The 16884-nt window shown below is 35.0% G+C and overlaps 2 protein-coding genes across 2 annotated transcripts; one reads left to right on the forward strand and one right to left on the reverse strand.

The window, feature by feature from the left end:
• Positions 1-213: 213 nt before the first annotated feature.
• Positions 214-1986, reverse strand: LOC141816477 (uncharacterized; the record flags this gene model as incomplete). The annotated part of the gene is made up of 3 exons (XM_074704249.1): positions 1159-1986; positions 964-1011; positions 214-261 (listed from the first exon to the last, which is right to left on the reverse strand). Coding segments are annotated over exons 1-3 (924 nt in total), but the record flags the coding sequence as incomplete, so codon positions are not given.
• A 4016-nt stretch (positions 1987-6002) lies between these two features.
• Positions 6003-9510, forward strand: LOC141816478 (uncharacterized). Its single transcript, XM_074704250.1, has 7 exons — positions 6003-6329; positions 7040-7102; positions 7200-7286; positions 7716-7953; positions 8432-8505; positions 8587-8685; positions 9292-9510. Exons 1-7 carry the CDS (start codon positions 6075-6077, stop codon positions 9355-9357), a joined length of 882 nt encoding a protein of 293 aa, XP_074560351.1. The 5' UTR covers positions 6003-6074; the 3' UTR covers positions 9358-9510.
• The last annotated feature ends 7374 nt before the right edge of the window (positions 9511-16884 follow it).

Raw genomic sequence — 16884 nt, forward strand, 5'->3', positions numbered from 1 at the left:
CAAATAATAAATTTCTTCACAAAATTAATTTCTATACAAAGAAAAAATTCCTACGAATTTATCCAAATTGAGCTGAAACACTTCTCCAACTAACACGATCTTTTTTGTTATAAAATATTTTTCTGTTGTACTTCCAACAATTATAATTGAATTGTTAACATTAACCCATGCAAACTCTATGTTAAAATCTGGTTTGAGCATGGGCAGAAGTACCTTCCATTTCATATCATTATCAAGCATGTAGACATCACTGTTTACAACCTAGATAAGTAAGAATAGAATTTGAGGAATATAAAAATAAGAGTGCTAAACTAAATAACTACTAAGAAAGAAGTCACTAGTTGAAAAACATGGAACACTATAATATAAGTGTTGCAACGCGAATACCATACCAGTAAATTCAATCCCACCATTTTAGACATGATTTTGAATAAAATACATCAAAGTTTATAAAAATAAATAAACATTAAATGATCCTATAATCTTTATTACTTGAACTCATTTTTTCTTTTGAGCCCATGTCTGACATTTACACTCTAACTGGGCACTAGGTATTTTTCTATATCACATGTAAAATTCACTAGGTTTTTTTCTTGATCACATGTAAAATTCAATTAGAAACAATCACATCGGGCACTTTCATCAATACCATGTTGGATACTCCTATTGAATACAAATAACAATCTACAATGATTTTTTTTAAAAAAAGTATTGACTTAAGAATGATAACTAACCTCACTTCTTCAGACACATTTGAAAATTGATGATCCAGGTTTAGTCATAAAATCACCCTCTTGATGACCAATGATAATAAGTTGATCTTTGGCAACAATGCAGACCCTGATTGGAAAAAAAATATTTAGGTTAGATTGAGGATTGTACCATGATAATCATAACAATGTAATTGCATAACAGAATCTTCAATACCAAACTAAGTTGTGTTCTAGTGTGCAATGTGCATACCTTCAATACCAAACTCCAAAGATACAAAGATGATCCATAATGCACGCTCTGTAGTTGCCGTAGAAACAGGCAAAGTTAAAACTAGACGGATCAACTTGTCGATCAAATTATAATATTGTAATTTTTTGTTTCAAATAAACCTCGGCACAATTCTGAGATAGTGGACATTTTCTAAAAATTTTCATGACAAACTACATCGAGCTCATAATGTTGTAGTTGACACCTCAAATTATGCATTTCCTGTTCAGTGAAGTCCATAGGATAATACTTCTCAGCAAGAGTACAAATCTTATCAATGTCGAACCATTTAAAATTATCTTTTGGATCCAAAGCAGAACTAAGTATAAGAAGTTCGATTGTCTCATCATTGAATCTAGAGTTTAACTCTTCCAACTGAAAATCTATTGCAGCATTAAATATATCATAATGAAAGTGATGCTCAACTGTGATGGTATCCTTTTGCTGGCATGAACGATTAAGATGCTTATAACGAGCACTCATCTCCGGAATATCAACATCCAATCTTATGCAAAATGATTTGACATATGAAAGAAGAATATCAAAATCATCATTTCTCAATGTTAGGAGAAGTGCTTTAGTTGTAGAGACTAAATCCATTGCATTTATGATATCAAGAGACTTTTGTTGCAAGACACGACAAAGTAAATCTGTGATCCCCATAATTTTATGCATCAAATGCAAAATAAAAATGAAATCAAAAGACTTCATCACTATTAAGGAACCACCAGCTTCCCCACGCATCGAAGTAGAGGAACCATCAGTGATAATACTTTCAAGCACATTAATAGTTGCATCATACATATCTATTAAATCGCAAATAGAATCAAAATGGGAGCTCCAACGAGTAGTTCCTGCTCGATGCAAAGTACCAATCTGATTAGCTCCTCGCCCAGTCTCGCGCTCACCGACAACAACAGAACGTGCAATTTCATTAACTTGAGCAGATTGTAACTCAGTATTGCGTTTGGAAGAAGATGTAGCAAGATTAACAATAGTTGTCATATTCGAAAAGAAAAGTCATATAGAGATCTCCTTTTCAGCAGCTGCAACTAACGCTAACTGGAGTCGGTGGGCAAAGCAATGCACATAATATGCATAGGGACAGTCTTTAAGAAATAAAGCTTGCAATCCATTAAAAGCACCACACATGTTGCTAGCACCATCATACCCTTGACCTCGCATATTATGAATTTCTAGATTATATCTAGTGAGGACATCACATATTTCTTTCTTAAGTGTTGCAGCTTTGGTATCATGAACATGCACAATTTGAAAAAAAAATGCTCTCACAAGAAACCATATACATCAACAAATCTCAAAATTATAGTCATCTGTTCTTTGTTAGATACATCCTTCGCTTCATCCACCAAAATACAAAATTTAGAATCTTCAATTTCATCACGGATTTTATTTCTGACTCTGTTACTAATAATATGTAAGATTTCTTTTTGAACTTCTGGTGAGGTATACTTTGCATTTCCTGGAGCTTTCTCTAAGATAACATCGCCAATATTAGCGTTTCATTTTCCCAAAAGTTTTAGCATCTCAATGAAATTACCATGATTTTGGGAATCTGAAGATTCATCATGACCTCTCAATATGCTTGCAAAATTAAGCCAACGGACACTCTCAATTGTTGCTGCAAATCTTAATCGATTCTTTTGAATCTATTCAAAAAATTTTCGATTCATAACTTTATCTATATGTTGAGTTACATTCATCACATCAACAATAGATTTTGCAGATTTATTATGCACCGAATTAGAACTTCCCATATGAGACAAAAAGGCACACTTGGCTCCATCATTAACGCGTTTCCAACTTTTAAACCCTTCAATTGTAAATGCAGATTGTTGTGCTTCACTTGATTCAAATAGATAACACGGAAAACAAAATACTGCATCCTTTGAAGGAGAGTACTCTAACCATGGAAATTTTTTAAACCATGTATATTGAAATCGACGATGTTGCTTTCCAGATTCAGACCATGGGTACTCCTATAATTTAGGTTGATATGACCCCATTTTGATATAAGCTCGTCTAATTTCATCACGATAATTAACAGGATGTCGCCACATTGAAATACGCAATCCAGGATCCTATTCAAGTGAAGTTTTATCAAACTCAACTCTTTGAGATTTAGAGGGAGGTTTGAACTCCCATTAGGAATGGATGTATTAGTTTCAGTTTCTCTCGAATGATAAAGGATTATCAATTCTTGGCTTAAAGAATGATAGAATATTGTTTTCCTTTTTCTCTCTTGATTTGATATTAAAATAATCTAACACAAATAAATTTTGACATGATCAGCTTAGAATCTTATAAATTTTAAAGAATAATTTCTAATATAAATTTCACCTTCGCCTATATAGATTCAACAATAACAATAGTAGCTAAAATTTAACATTATTTATTGAATTAAAAAATATTAAAAATATTTATAATTGTGTTCTTTAATATTCCACGTAAGAATGATTTAAATTAGTAAAATTTTAAAAGAGTAGAAAATAATTAAGAAATTGACTAGTTTAAATTTTGCATAAAATAATATTAGTAAAAAAAATAAAAATATGTTGCCCCCCTTTACAAAGCATAACCACGTATTAAAAATTAAAGCTTAGCAATACATCTTGTAAAAAATCTTCAATTAACTCTAATAATGCATTAAAACTTTGATTAGACATGTATTTTAATCATATGATTAGGTAGTTAAATATGCATTTCAACTGTGATAAAAAAAGAAAGAATTCAATCCATAATTAATCTTGGGATCAAAGCAAAATTGTGCAGAAAATTAAAATGAAGATAGCAGTTACTTACACTTATAATAGTTGCAAATAATTCACAGGAGCAATTGCAAAATTGATAGAACAATCACAGAAGAAGTTGACTTGAATGATGATGTACAACAATTACGGAGCAATCGATTACCACAGTCATGATTCACAATCATTGAAGAGAAATTCAATTGTTGTTAAATTATAAACAGATACAATGAAATACATTTTATATTGCACAAAAGTAATATCAACATATCATACATACAAGTAGAAATAATTTTGTAAGACATGCAAATAGGAAATGATGAAATGTTGGATGGTGAAAGAGCATCAATAAATTTTTGCAAGATATGCATACAGTAACAATTTTAATTTTATATAATAATTTATCTATCATAAGAAAATACCTGTATCTCTGTGAGCAAATATATATCTCTCAGAATCAATAGTCACGCCGACTGCAATCGCTTATAATAGTCGTGATTCACAGAAAGAAAACTCATAAGCAATTGTGGAGTGGAACAGTGACAGAAGAGTATGAAGAAATCGGGCGCCGGGGCGAGTGAGGAGGAAGAAGAAATCACGGCGGAAGAAAAAATCGCGTGAGGGTTAGGTCGGGCGGCGGGGCGAGTGAGGAGGAAGAAGAAATTGCGATGGAGGTGGTCGGGCGGATGAGGAGGAAGAAGAAATTGCGGTGGAACAAAAAATCGCGCGAGGGTTAGGTCAGGCGGCCAGGCGAGTGAGGAGGAAGAAAAAATCACGGTGGAAGAAAAAATTATGTGAGGGTTAGGTATTTTATTTTTTCTAAATTTCCTTCTGTGACTTCTATTAAAAAAAATATTCTCTTTCCTTAAACCGAGCTATATATTAAAAAAAATTAATTGTTAACTTAAAAAAATTTTACCCAAGCTGTATACTTAAAAAATAGATTCAGATTATTATTAAAAAAAATCAATTGATAATTTAAAACTCTAAAAAAAATTACTCAGGCTATAGCCCGGGTAACCTATTACGTGCCTCCGCCTTTGTACATATACATACCAAGTTCTCTTCCAATGATATTAAGTTCAGCTTCAGCTAAAGGTTTAGTTAAAATATTAATTAGGTTTGACTTACACTTGATATAATCAAGTATAATATCTCTCTTAGTAATGTGAACTCACACAAAGTAATGTTTAACTTCAATATATTTTGTTCTAAAATGATGCACAAGTTAAATTAATAGGACTTAGATTAATCAATACCTTAATATTTTTGTAATTTAATTCAAAATTTTCTAAAGTGTGCATCATTCATAACAATTGCATTAAACACCCTTCCATATCTATACATTCTGCCTCAATAATTGATAAAGTAACATAACATTATTTTCTTCTAAACCAGCTAAGGATAATTTTAAGAATTGATAACTTTTACTCATATTTTTTCTATCTAATTTATAATCAACATAATCCAGCAGTCAACAGTCGTGTTGATGGAGGAGAAGAAAAAAAGGACAGAGGAAGTCTATATAGAGAGAGAGATTGCAAGGCCTAGATATAGTTTTCAAGATTGAAAAGTCCAACCTTTTAACTCCCATTCTCTCCTCAATTGCACGTCAAAGTAGAAAAAACACTTAGCTCCCACCATAAGCCGAGTGCGACCTCAACAATTAACAACCTCAAATGAGACGTTAGATTTCTATCATATTAGTCATATTTTCTTGAATACATTCATATGTAAGATGATGATAAAGATCAAATCTAAAATTAAAGTAATATTTTTTCTATAATAGTTGACTATAATTTTTTGATTTACTTTTTCATATATAATTATGAAATCATATGACATCATTAAAATAATAAAATTTATCTTTTAAACTACACTTTTTTCAAAAGACCACGGTTTATTTTTTCGATAACTATAATTGCTGCGTAAAATCGATCGTATCCTAGAGATAGTCAGATCATCCTAGAGATAGTCAATAGTACTGAATTTATTATTATTTTTATCTTTTAATGAAATAATGGTAGATTAATGGATTTAACTCAACGGATAAACACGAATTGAACAAAGTCTCGATGCGTATCTCGATCGAATACTACTACTCGAACCCTCTCATCCAAAAATGGCAAAAAAACTTAATTTTCTTAGGTGGATATTGATTTTTCTGGCTAATGGAGATTGGCCACCGCAGAAATTAAAATATCCAATCGTGACAAGTCACGAATCCAGACGCAACTCCGCCGTGTCCGTCTGTTTGTCTCGTCTTGTGGTGGTGCGTCGAGCACGAGCCTTTCTTAAAGCGGAGGCCGCGGAAGCCGTGGCCCCATGGCCGCCGCCCCCCGTGGATGCTCCGCCCACGCGCGCATCATGCGCTCGCCGTCCTTCTCAGCGGCCGCCGCTTTCCGCTTCCTCCATGCTCACCCCTTCTCCGCCCGTGATCGGCTCCGGCCGCCGGCATGCGGCCGCGGGCGGGATTTCCTCTCGCCGGCGCGGGCACTCACGGCGGAGGGCCCTTCTTGCCTCTACGTGGGCCCTGTCGAGACGGCCACTCGGGAGCGGCTCGAGGAGCTCTATCAGCAGGTAGTTTCATGGGCGTGCATATTACCTAATTCTAGAAAAATTAGGGTTCGACAGCTGATTGCCACTGTTATTTTTGTTTACTTGTTATGCGTGTATTTTAAAGTAGAACTTCCATTTTCTTTGGTTGGAATTAGAGAAAAAGAATTGAATTGGGAAGCAATTTGGAAATTTTAATAAATTCTTTATTTTGCTCTCTTAAGAACTTTGATCTTTAAAATCCTATCGAAAGGGGGGTTTTGAAACAGTTTTACTTCTGTCGAGACATTACTTACTCTTGTGGTCACATACGATTACTCAATCAACATAACTGAGATGAGGTCATGCTTCATTGTACTAAAATGTAGAGCACCACATTTTTATTAATAAGACTGATCTCCGTAGGTTTTTTGGGCATATTAAACTGCTAATACTTAGTTGTGGCCTCCAACTCCAAGTACAATTTTGATACTAAATTGCATGTTCATATATCAATTAACTGAACCATCATTGTACATTGAATTAATTGAACTACTTGACTTCGATGTAATTGTTCAAACGGGAATGTGGAGTGCTGTTTTTGCTTTTACAGAAGGTACAGATGCCAAATCTCTGATTCTCTGATATGGTTGTGATGTTGGTCATTTGTGACCATCAAATGAGCTCCCTAGAACTTCTATATATGAAAAAATGAATGCACCTTGTTCATTTTTTTTTTGTTTCTGTTGTTGCAGGCACGTGAATCATATTATAATGGTAACCCTTTGATCATCGATGATATGTTTGATAAAATTGAGGTACAATAAAATTATTTATTATCCTTCCAACCTTTCTTAATTATCAATATTGTTAGTATGATATTTTTAACTACATGTGATATTTCATGAATGGCAGTTGAAATTGCGACTGTGTGGCTCCAAATCAGTTGTGAAATATCCTCGATGTAGCCTTAGGCGTCATTCAACCTATGCAGATGCTGAGGTAATATACAACACAAATTCCTAGCAGAATGTATATTCCAATCCTTCATATATTTTTTTCCAATTTTGAAATGCCTCCCTACACATTTTTTGGGATCAATTGCCTCTCTCCACTTTTGGATATTCTAGTTAGCTCCTTAAAGTGCCAATATGTTTTGATTTACCGTCAGATAATATATATCTACTACTAGATTACCATGTCATATTACAAAAAGATATACCGATCACTATGGCATTAGAGGAAGGTAATTTACACACAAAAGTGCAGGGAGGCTAAATTAAAAAGGAGGAAGGTATTTGAATATCTTGAAAATACAGGGTAGGTGTATATGATCATACTTAATTTTATTTCCTTTCTTTTTTAATAAAAAAATCACTCTAATTCCCTTTAACATATTTGGAATTTGGATATGATTTGGTTGTAGGGCAGGAGGATCCTTCGCAAGAGTTTGCTTTAGCAAGTATTTGGCTTCTTCTGCTTGCATTTGGATCAACTGCAATCTTTGTGCCTGTCATCTATGTCATCAGTCATGCCTTTGCTGATAACATTGGCTCAAGATATTTCTTTTATATTGAAAGATCGACAATTGGGTCCCTTGGGATGGTTAACAAAACTCTGACATTGGTACTGTGCTATTTAGTCGGCTTTCCTCTTGCTTATGCTTCAAGTAAGTTACATCCATATGATCCCAAATATTGTTTTACTAGAATTTTCCTGCAGTTTTATGAACAACATTATTATTATCTTTTCAGTCAAATAGTAGCATGTCATTCTGGCAATACCATAAAATTCTGTTGTTAACGACTTGTGCCAATAAATTGTGGCTACCAGTCTATCAGTGGTGATGAAAAGGTGAAAAATGTACCTGTGTGCCCAATGTTATGCGTCATAGAAACTCATCTATGAAATTGTTGTTTTTAGTCTTTTGGCTTTTAGACATAATGAACATTCTAGTGAATGCTAGTTCAGATCCAAATTGTTCTCTTGACCTTTTCTTTTGTGTTTTAAAACACATGAAAACGAAATCCAAAGTTCTTTTTACCGTGCATTTATAATAGCCATTTTCTTTTGAATTGTTCTATCAAGTACCTTGTTACATTTACAAGTGGGATTGCTGCTAGCTAAGTCTGGTTGTTTGGTTTTAGTTCAAGCATTGAAGGGCCTTTGGAGGAGTGAATTAGTTGCAATGAGAGGCTCATGCCCAAATTGTGGAGAGGAGGTTGGTTCACATCACAATATTTCCTTTCTAATGTTCAAATGTGCAATTATGTAATCCTACAACCTATTTTTTGTTATCCAGGTTTTTACTTTTGTTAGAGCAGAAAGTTCTAGTGCTCAGCTTCACCTTGCCCATTGTCATGTATGTGAGTCTGCCTTGGAGTTTCAAACAAAAGTGGTGGTGAGTATTGCCGTCCATTTAAACAATCCAATTCTTTACATGGAATCAGAACATAGGTTGTCTTTTCTAACTCTCAAGTCATGTGTCACACTTATTCCTCAATTGTCTTGTAGCCTGAATCTGTGGGTATTAGATCATATTCTTTGTTGGTCTATCGTGAATGTATAATAAATATCAAGTGCTTAAATAAAATGAGAATAATTATAAAAACTGCTAAAAGTAAAAGTAACTGTTTACTCTATTCTGGTTGCAAACTGGAGTCATTATGTGTGTGGTATTCCATGTACTTATGAATCATATCCTCAAGAATAGTGTCAATATACTCATCCATTGTGTTTAAGCATGAGTAATTGGATACTGTTTTAGTTTTTAACACTTTCAAGATTTTAACCAAGATTATGTCTTTTTATATACTTGTACTAAATGTATATTGTTTTAATTTAGAATATTTTTTTCGCTGGCAGATTATATTCTAATGAAAACTTTGATTGAGCAACTAATTACCAAAAGCTCAAGCTGTTGGAAATATATATGCTTTCTTTTTTATATATTCATAATGATTATCGTCATCTAATTCAGCTTTTGTTGTTCCATATTGTAATGCAGCAATCCTTCTCCAGGCCTGGAAGACGCTGGGTTTATGGCAGAGTTTACTTGGTCCAACAGAGCTAAGCTATGTGGACTTGAAGAGTTCCTCTGAAGCTATGAAATGATATTAATATTAAATGATAATGTAGATAAAACTATATAGACATGAATTACATATTTTTTTAAAGTAATCTATATGATATGATGTAACCATATTAGTAAAATTTGTTTAGAAAATTTAGATTTTGATGACAACTTGGGCATTTTAAAAAAGTGAATCTAGTCCATAAATGTGTGGCAATTGTCATTGCACTCATCTTTTGTTTTTGAGTCTTTGAAGCAAAATCAAGAGATATATGTCACGGTCTACTTGCTCATTAGGTGAGTTACTATTAAAAATTCCACAAAAAATTGATTCTGCCTCGCGAGGGGGAGAAATCTCGTATAGAAAGCTTTCTTTTACAAAGATAAAAATAAGAAAGAAACCTTGCAAGAGTTTAGAGATTATAAAATCTTATGCTTTTGGAGTTTCAACCAGAGAACTTACAGAATCTAAAAAATAGAAGAGAATGAGTATCCGGTGTGGTGCAATCGATTTTGATGTTAAATAAAGGGTTAGTTAGAAAATGACAGGTGTATGCAAGGAATAAGTCACGTAATAAGAGGAAGTTTTGGTAGAACAAGGATGATTAAAGATTTGATAAATTTGTAAGTAGATCAAATAAGACCAAGTGATTGATATAAATTCTCTAGAAGTTATGGTTGAAGACAATTGACTTGAAGAAAACATGTGGCGAAGCTATATGATCGAAAAGTTTCAGGAGTGGTGCGCTGCGCTCGGACTTCCAGATCGACTTGGCAAAGTTGTTTGTGTTTCATTACAAATTGTACTTTAATTCTATATTTTTTATACTTGTGTTGGTAATTTGTAACACGTGTTTCTCTACCTTTGAACAAATTTTAGGAAGGAGATAAAGCTAGTGGACGATGCCTCCCATACATAAGCCTTTGAGTACCCTTCAGGGGTTGGAAATCAAGTAAATCCCACTTGTATTTCTTTTACGACTTTATTATGTTTCTGCTACTACTAACTTTGATAGAAATGAAAGAACAAACGAACGAAAGCAAAAGATACAATCAATATTCAACTCCCTTTATCGATCCCATCAGATCCTACAGTTAATCGATAGTAGTATGCAAATTGGATGTTTCTAGAGATTTCTTATGAAATAATCATTCATCTACAATAACTAATATTTTTCTTAAGCTATCTCTCTCTTGTAAATTTCTTTTTTTTTTCTTTTGTATTCAAAGTTTAAGTTTATAAGAGATTTCTTCACCTCCATGAAGTGTCAAAAAAAAAAAATAGTGGAATTAATAGAGTGACCTATTGAAAAGTCATAGGTTATGGAGTAGGAGGTTGGGGGTACTACTAAACCACATTAAAATAATTTAATATTGCTTTCTTTTCTTTATTTGTGTGTATTTCCTTTATTGGTCATTACTTGTGTTTTTGCAAAATAACTTGCCTTCTTATTGAATCTTTTCTTTCTCAAGGCCATTCACCCTCTCTAACCTTTTTTAAATCCTACATTTGATATTAGAGCAATGCTTTACTTCCTAAGGACTAACCATTAAAGGAAGGATTTCTCTACGACTCTACAAGAAGGATTTAGCACGATGAGGCCACCCTACTTTGATGACACTAATTTCTCCTATTGAAAAGGTTATGCATAATTTAGTTTTGTTAAAGGTTTTGAGATGTTGATGGATGAATATGGATCCATCTTAAAATCCAAAAATTTGACCACAAAGATGAAGAAGAAAGCTCAAGTGAATGTCAAAGCTACAATCACCTTACAATGCAACTTACAAAGGGGACACATCCCCCAAACAATACATAAAGATCAACCACTTTAAAAGCGCAAAAGAACTATGAGAAAATTGATAAATTACATGAAGGTACACATGACCCCAAAGTAGCTAAAAAAGATTTATTATTTAATCAATCGTAGAACTTTAGTTTTAAGGATGGAGAATTAGTAAGTTAAACACATGAGAGGTTTAAGGACTCCTAAATGGTCTCCATATCCTTGGAGAGAAGACAATAGAGATATATAAGGCACATCCTAAAATCCTTCCCTAGAATCCCTTTATGGTCTTCCCTAGTAGATGCATATAAAGTTTCTAAAGATTTATCTAATTTAAAAATTGATGAGTTATTTTGTGAGTTCGAACTTCATCAAAAACAAGCTAATCATAATGATAAGGGGACAAAGGATTATCTCTTGTAGCGGAGAAAAAAAATCTAAAAAGAAGAAACCTACTTGATCTGAATCCAATAACAACTCCTTTGATTTAGAAAGTAAAGAATCTACAAACAACCAAAGTAGCGCATCTAGTTAAAATATTTATGAGAAAGAACAAAAACATCAACAAAAGGGACATCAAAAAAGGTCTTTAAAATCACTAACAAAAGAACCAAAACAAAAGGTAGAATTAGACCCAAGTCTTCTATTACTTGCTTTGCATGTAATAGGAAAAGATAGTATAAATTGGAGTATCTAGAATCATCGTGGTCAAACGCAAGAATATTAATGGTCATAAGACCAAAAGTCCCTAAAATCTTTTGCTGAAGAAGAAGAAGTACCTAGAACTCTCGCAAGAATATTCCTAAAAAAGTCCTTCTCTCCTCCTCCTCCTCCTCCTAGGATGAAAAATCAACAAAATGGAGGGAATTTATAAATTATTTAAAGCTCACACAAAAGAAGATGAGACTTAAAAGATCTACTTGTAAAATTGCTGATTAAAGAAGATAATTGCAAGCAGTCCAAATCAATGTAAATGCCTATGTATGCTAAGGCAAATTTGATGGAACATTAGCAAGAAGAGAAAGAATCCTAATAGAGGACAAAGCCAAGGGAAGATCAAGAAGTTACAAGGAACATGTCACAATTATGACAAACTGAATCACAAGGTCAAAGACTGATGACATCCAAAGAAATTCAATCAAGTGCATATGATCGAAGATAAGTTAGTGCCATAAATATGTTAGAACTAGACCTGACTATCATTGTATTTGAAACAAATTTGGTGGAAAATCTAAGGCAGTGGTGGGCCAACACCGATGCTACACAACACATTGATAATGCTCAAATAAGTGTGAGAAAGCTATTCACAAGTAATTCTACAACTTGCAATATTGTTGGTCTTGGCAAAGTGGTATTGAAGATGATGCCAGGTAAAGAAGTGACACTAATTGATGTACTTCATGTTCTTGACATCCGAAAGAATTTAGTGTCAGGGTTGACTCTTGCCAAGGTTTTTTTCAGGCTAGTGTTTGAGTCTAATAAATTTATATTGACAAACAATGATCAATTTATAGACAGAGGTACTTGGAGAATATTCTATTCTAAATAAATGTAATGATTGTATACTGTGACTTCAATGATAATAAAATTATGAATCTTCTTATTTGATTGAGCATTTTAATTTATGACATGTTAGACTTGGATATTTAAATTATAATACTTTGCGAACTTGTGAATTAAAGTAAGAAATTACGTTAAACAAGTCAAATTGTTCAGTTGAGTTTACATTGGATTGGACCCTTCAGAAACAGATACGGATTTGTAGTTTGATTCAGACTCAGCTTCTGATTCAGACTCAGACTCGATTTTGGACTCAGTTTTAACCATCATTGCCAAGTGGCTGCATTCTTCTTCTTCTTCTTCAGAGGATGAGGAATCATCCCAAGTAGCTTTAAGTTACTTTTTCATCTTTTGATATTTCTTCTTCTTCAATTTTAGGCATTCAACTTTGAAATGCCCCTTTTGTTGGCACTCATAACAGGAGGATTCAATCTTTTGGATTAATTCATCCTTCTTGTTTCAAATCACTTTCTTGATTTCTCATGTGCTGGATCCTTTCTTCTTTTTCACCAACTTTTGGACAAGGTTGATTAGTTCAACAGTGGTTTCATCATTGTTGTCATTGTCAGATACGAACTCCTTTGATGGTTCAGCCTTTTGCATACTTTCTTTGACTTGACCTGCAAAAAGAGTTATATCCTTCTTGACCTGGTTTGTGTTAATCTATTGATAGAGTTCTAGTTCAGAGAATAACTGATCTAAACTTATCTTAGACAAGTCCCGAGAGACCTTGTATGTAGAGCCGACCCTTGGCCAGGGCAACCAGGGCGACGACCCAGGGCCCAGAAATTTATAGGACAAATTTTTTTTACTTTTAATTTTTTGGGTTTAGGGTTGGCGGTGGCATCGATTGATCGCGACTTCACCATCCTCCTTTCGCACATCGTCCTCGGCTTCAAGTTCGTCTGCACAACTGCACCGCCGTCATCGAGGAGGCGGCAAAAGCGGCAGCGGTGCGGCTCCACTCCGGTGGCCCTCCCCATCGTATACCGCAATCATGTGAAAACCCTAGAGAAGGCGATCCTCTCACAGTCTCACTTTTTCCCCATCCCCGTCTGGCCGTCTTCCCCTGCCGAGTGCCGAGTGCTTCTGCCGCGGGCGCTGGGCGGTGTTGCCTTGGTTGCGAGTTGCGACTCCTCATCCTTTCTCCTCCGAAAGGAAGACCCGACAGGCGACAGGGACAGGTGTGTATCTTTGTACCGTAGGAATAGATGGATACACTTATTGCACATCAAATTTAATTTCTAATGGAGGGAGAAAAAAAAGAAAAGAACCAAAAGGTTCTCCACAATCTTACAGTAGCACATCGTCTATTTTTCAAATTTTTTTTTTAATTTCTAAGTATCCATCTTTCACCAAGCTTCTTCGGGCTTTTGAAGGCATGTGATTTCAGGTTTATTCATGGACTTGAATTAATCAGGGTGTGCATCCCGTGCCAAGCTGTGTTGGACTAGGAAATTCCGTGCAAATCCTGTCTCATGATTAAGAAAACAAAAAAGTATTAAATATATTTTCCGCTTTCATAGCCTTGAATTCTTATCTCATGAGAACCTCCATCCTCCTCTGTCTCTTCACTTTCTCTATAAACGCCTCAATCATTTCCTGCAGCTCATCTCTCTGCTGGTCCTCCTCCACTTTTCTTAATCATGAGACAGCTTTGGTTCTCACAACTTGGCACGGGATTAAACAGCTTGGACTAGGAAATATGTTCTCATGAGACAGGATTTGCATTATGTTGTGGTTGAAAGGAAATTCCAAAGGAAATATGGTTACTCGAAGACCTTGATTGCTTCTTTATTTTTTTAGGAAGTTGTCTTCCTTTTGCAAGAAGCGATATCAATGTTTTCACTGATGAATTAGATTTCAGGATTCTTGTTTCTGAAGTTGCAGTACGTGCTGCAATATAGAAATTAAAAAGCATGAGATTAAATGTCTGGTTTATGGAGATTTGCTACTCTTGGCAGTTGAATCTAACTAGCAAAATGGTGGTGGTTGAATGAACACCTTAAGCATTCTTTAAATAGAAAATAAAACTCCCTTGTTCATGTTGTAATTCAGTGTCAAGTTGGATGATGTCCCAACTTATGGAGGCTCTTGATGTTATAATCTCATTATACAATTTGTTTTAGTTGCATTTAGAAATAAGCTTGGAGTTTTTTTTTAAAGATGGAATTGGTTGTATTATGAAATTTAGGAAGGTTAAAATCTCATCCTTTATCAAATGGTATAAGAATTAAATTTGGTCATGGCTTCTTTGGTTTGCCTCATCCAGGGTCCAAAAATTATAATTTCACCCAGGGCCCATGCACAACCAGGACCGGCTCTGCTTGTATCCATCAACTATCGATGCCCACAAGTTGTTTCTAGAAAATTTTCTAAGAGCGTATCTTATTATGTCTCAGTTTTCTATGGTTTGCCCGACAACATGCAACCTGTTGAGTATTTGTTGTTGTCGGGCGTGGAGTTGACTAGCCATTTCATCTTCCTATATTGTTATATTATATAAATTGTTTAAAAGCAAACCACATTTGCTTACCTTTTGAGCCCCATGTCCCTTCGTGGAGCTTTATCAACTTATTCCACAAGTCCTTGGCGCTTATGAAGGGATCGACCCGACTGAGCTCCTCCTTGGTAGAAACCACACTGAAGGATCTGAGTTGCTTTAGCATCGACTTCCACTTCTTCATGGTTGGGTTCCAGTCTGTGCAGTTAATTGGACTTCCATCTAAGTTTATTGGGAGCGTGAATCTATTTGGATAGAGATCCACATTTTCACCTGAGTGTTTAGGTGGAACTCCATGCTGCTCTTTCAATACCTGAAGTCATCTTCGTTGAAGAGCGGGGATCGTGTGGTGTTGTAGTCCTCTTGATGTGTCATTCAATCTAGCACATAAAAAAATAATACGTTCCAAGACTTGGTCATGGATTAGTAGTGTTGAAAGAATAGAGTACCCGAAAGATAAAGTCAGTCGAATGGTGTTACACAAAATTCGAGTAGTTTTGACAAACTAAAAATTTAGTCGAAAGAGGCAATTGCACCAATTTTAACTATACAAAAAAAGGAAAAGAAACACAAGATTGATTGGTTGTTGCACTAATTTTGAGCACCCCACTCTAATATCAATCGTTAGATCAAAAAAGCGTTAAAGGGGGTGAATAGCACGCTTCGTACGTGCCCATAATTTGTTCAAAATTAAAGAGTCATGTAATGACACATTTATTTTTTACTTGGTTCACAACCTCTGGCTGCTACTCCAAAGCCACAATCCTTGATCGCTTTGATGGATAATTCATTATTAACTTTCTTTCGAAATGGAAGGAGGCTCATTTCTTTACAATGATGGATTCGGTTATAATCTGACCCTTAAAGTAAATAAGCACAAAAGAAACAAGAGTACAAAAGAAAGTTACAACTGACAAAGCGTTACCAAAGGCTAGACTCATTTGAGCTCGTAGTGATTTTGCAGTGTTGTTGAAGCTTAAACACATCATCTCGGATACTTGGATTTGTCAGGAATACTTGGACAATCGAGGAAAGAGTTGTACTGAAGAACTGATCGAATCCTACTTTTATAGGGTGATCTGGATGCCTGGACCAGCCCTAGACGCCCCCATCGAAGCCTATTTGATTCGACCTCATCGCTGACTTATCCATCTCCGAATGCTTGGATCACTAATGTGGAAGCATCTGGCCAAAGTTTTATTCATGTCAAACTTTATCCCTTCTCGAATGCATGGATTCTTTCCGAGCGCTTGGAAGTTGACGTTCACCAACCACTTAGCACGTGCTGAAAACTGCACTTTTGGTCGCTTGGAGCACATCTAGTGCTTAGACCACTCTGGATGCCTGGAGCTCCATCTGGGCGCCCAGAATCAGTGATTCTGGCCAACTTTCGATTTGAGTCCTTGCATTACAGGGTTAACATAAGCATAATATAACTAGTATGAATGACAACTTTCTAGATGTCTGATCTCAACTTTCGGTCTCTTGTGAAACCTTAAGTTGGGCCGACACTTACTAGCTTCTCTTTCTAAGAGTGCATCTTCACTACTCTACTTGAGAAAGTTTACTTGATGTCAAACCTTGGTCCACCTGAGTTGTTTAGACTTTTGCTTAGTTGATCTTGATATTCGAGACTTCCGCTAAACCTCCGATCCTTGACCACGTCTAGACTTCCGC

This window comes from Curcuma longa, unplaced genomic scaffold, assembly GCF_044706935.1.
Source record: "Curcuma longa cultivar G26 ecotype Majalengka, Jawa Barat unplaced genomic scaffold, ITB_CL_G26_1.1 contig_16880, whole genome shotgun sequence".
In the NCBI taxonomy this organism is placed as follows: Eukaryota; Viridiplantae; Streptophyta; class Magnoliopsida; order Zingiberales; family Zingiberaceae; genus Curcuma; species Curcuma longa.

Bases quoted from the DNA above. Each gene is read 5' to 3' on its own strand.
- LOC141816478 (XM_074704250.1), top strand. From the start codon at position 6,075: ATGGCCGCCGCCCCCCGTGGATGCTCCGCCCACGCGCGCATCATGCGC. The intron at 8,506-8,586 runs GTTGGTTCACAT...TTTGTTATCCAG, and splicing joins GCCCAAATTGTGGAGAGGAG to GTTTTTACTTTTGTTAGAGC. The intron at 8,686-9,291 runs GTGAGTATTGCC...ATTGTAATGCAG, and splicing joins AGTTTCAAACAAAAGTGGTG to CAATCCTTCTCCAGGCCTGG.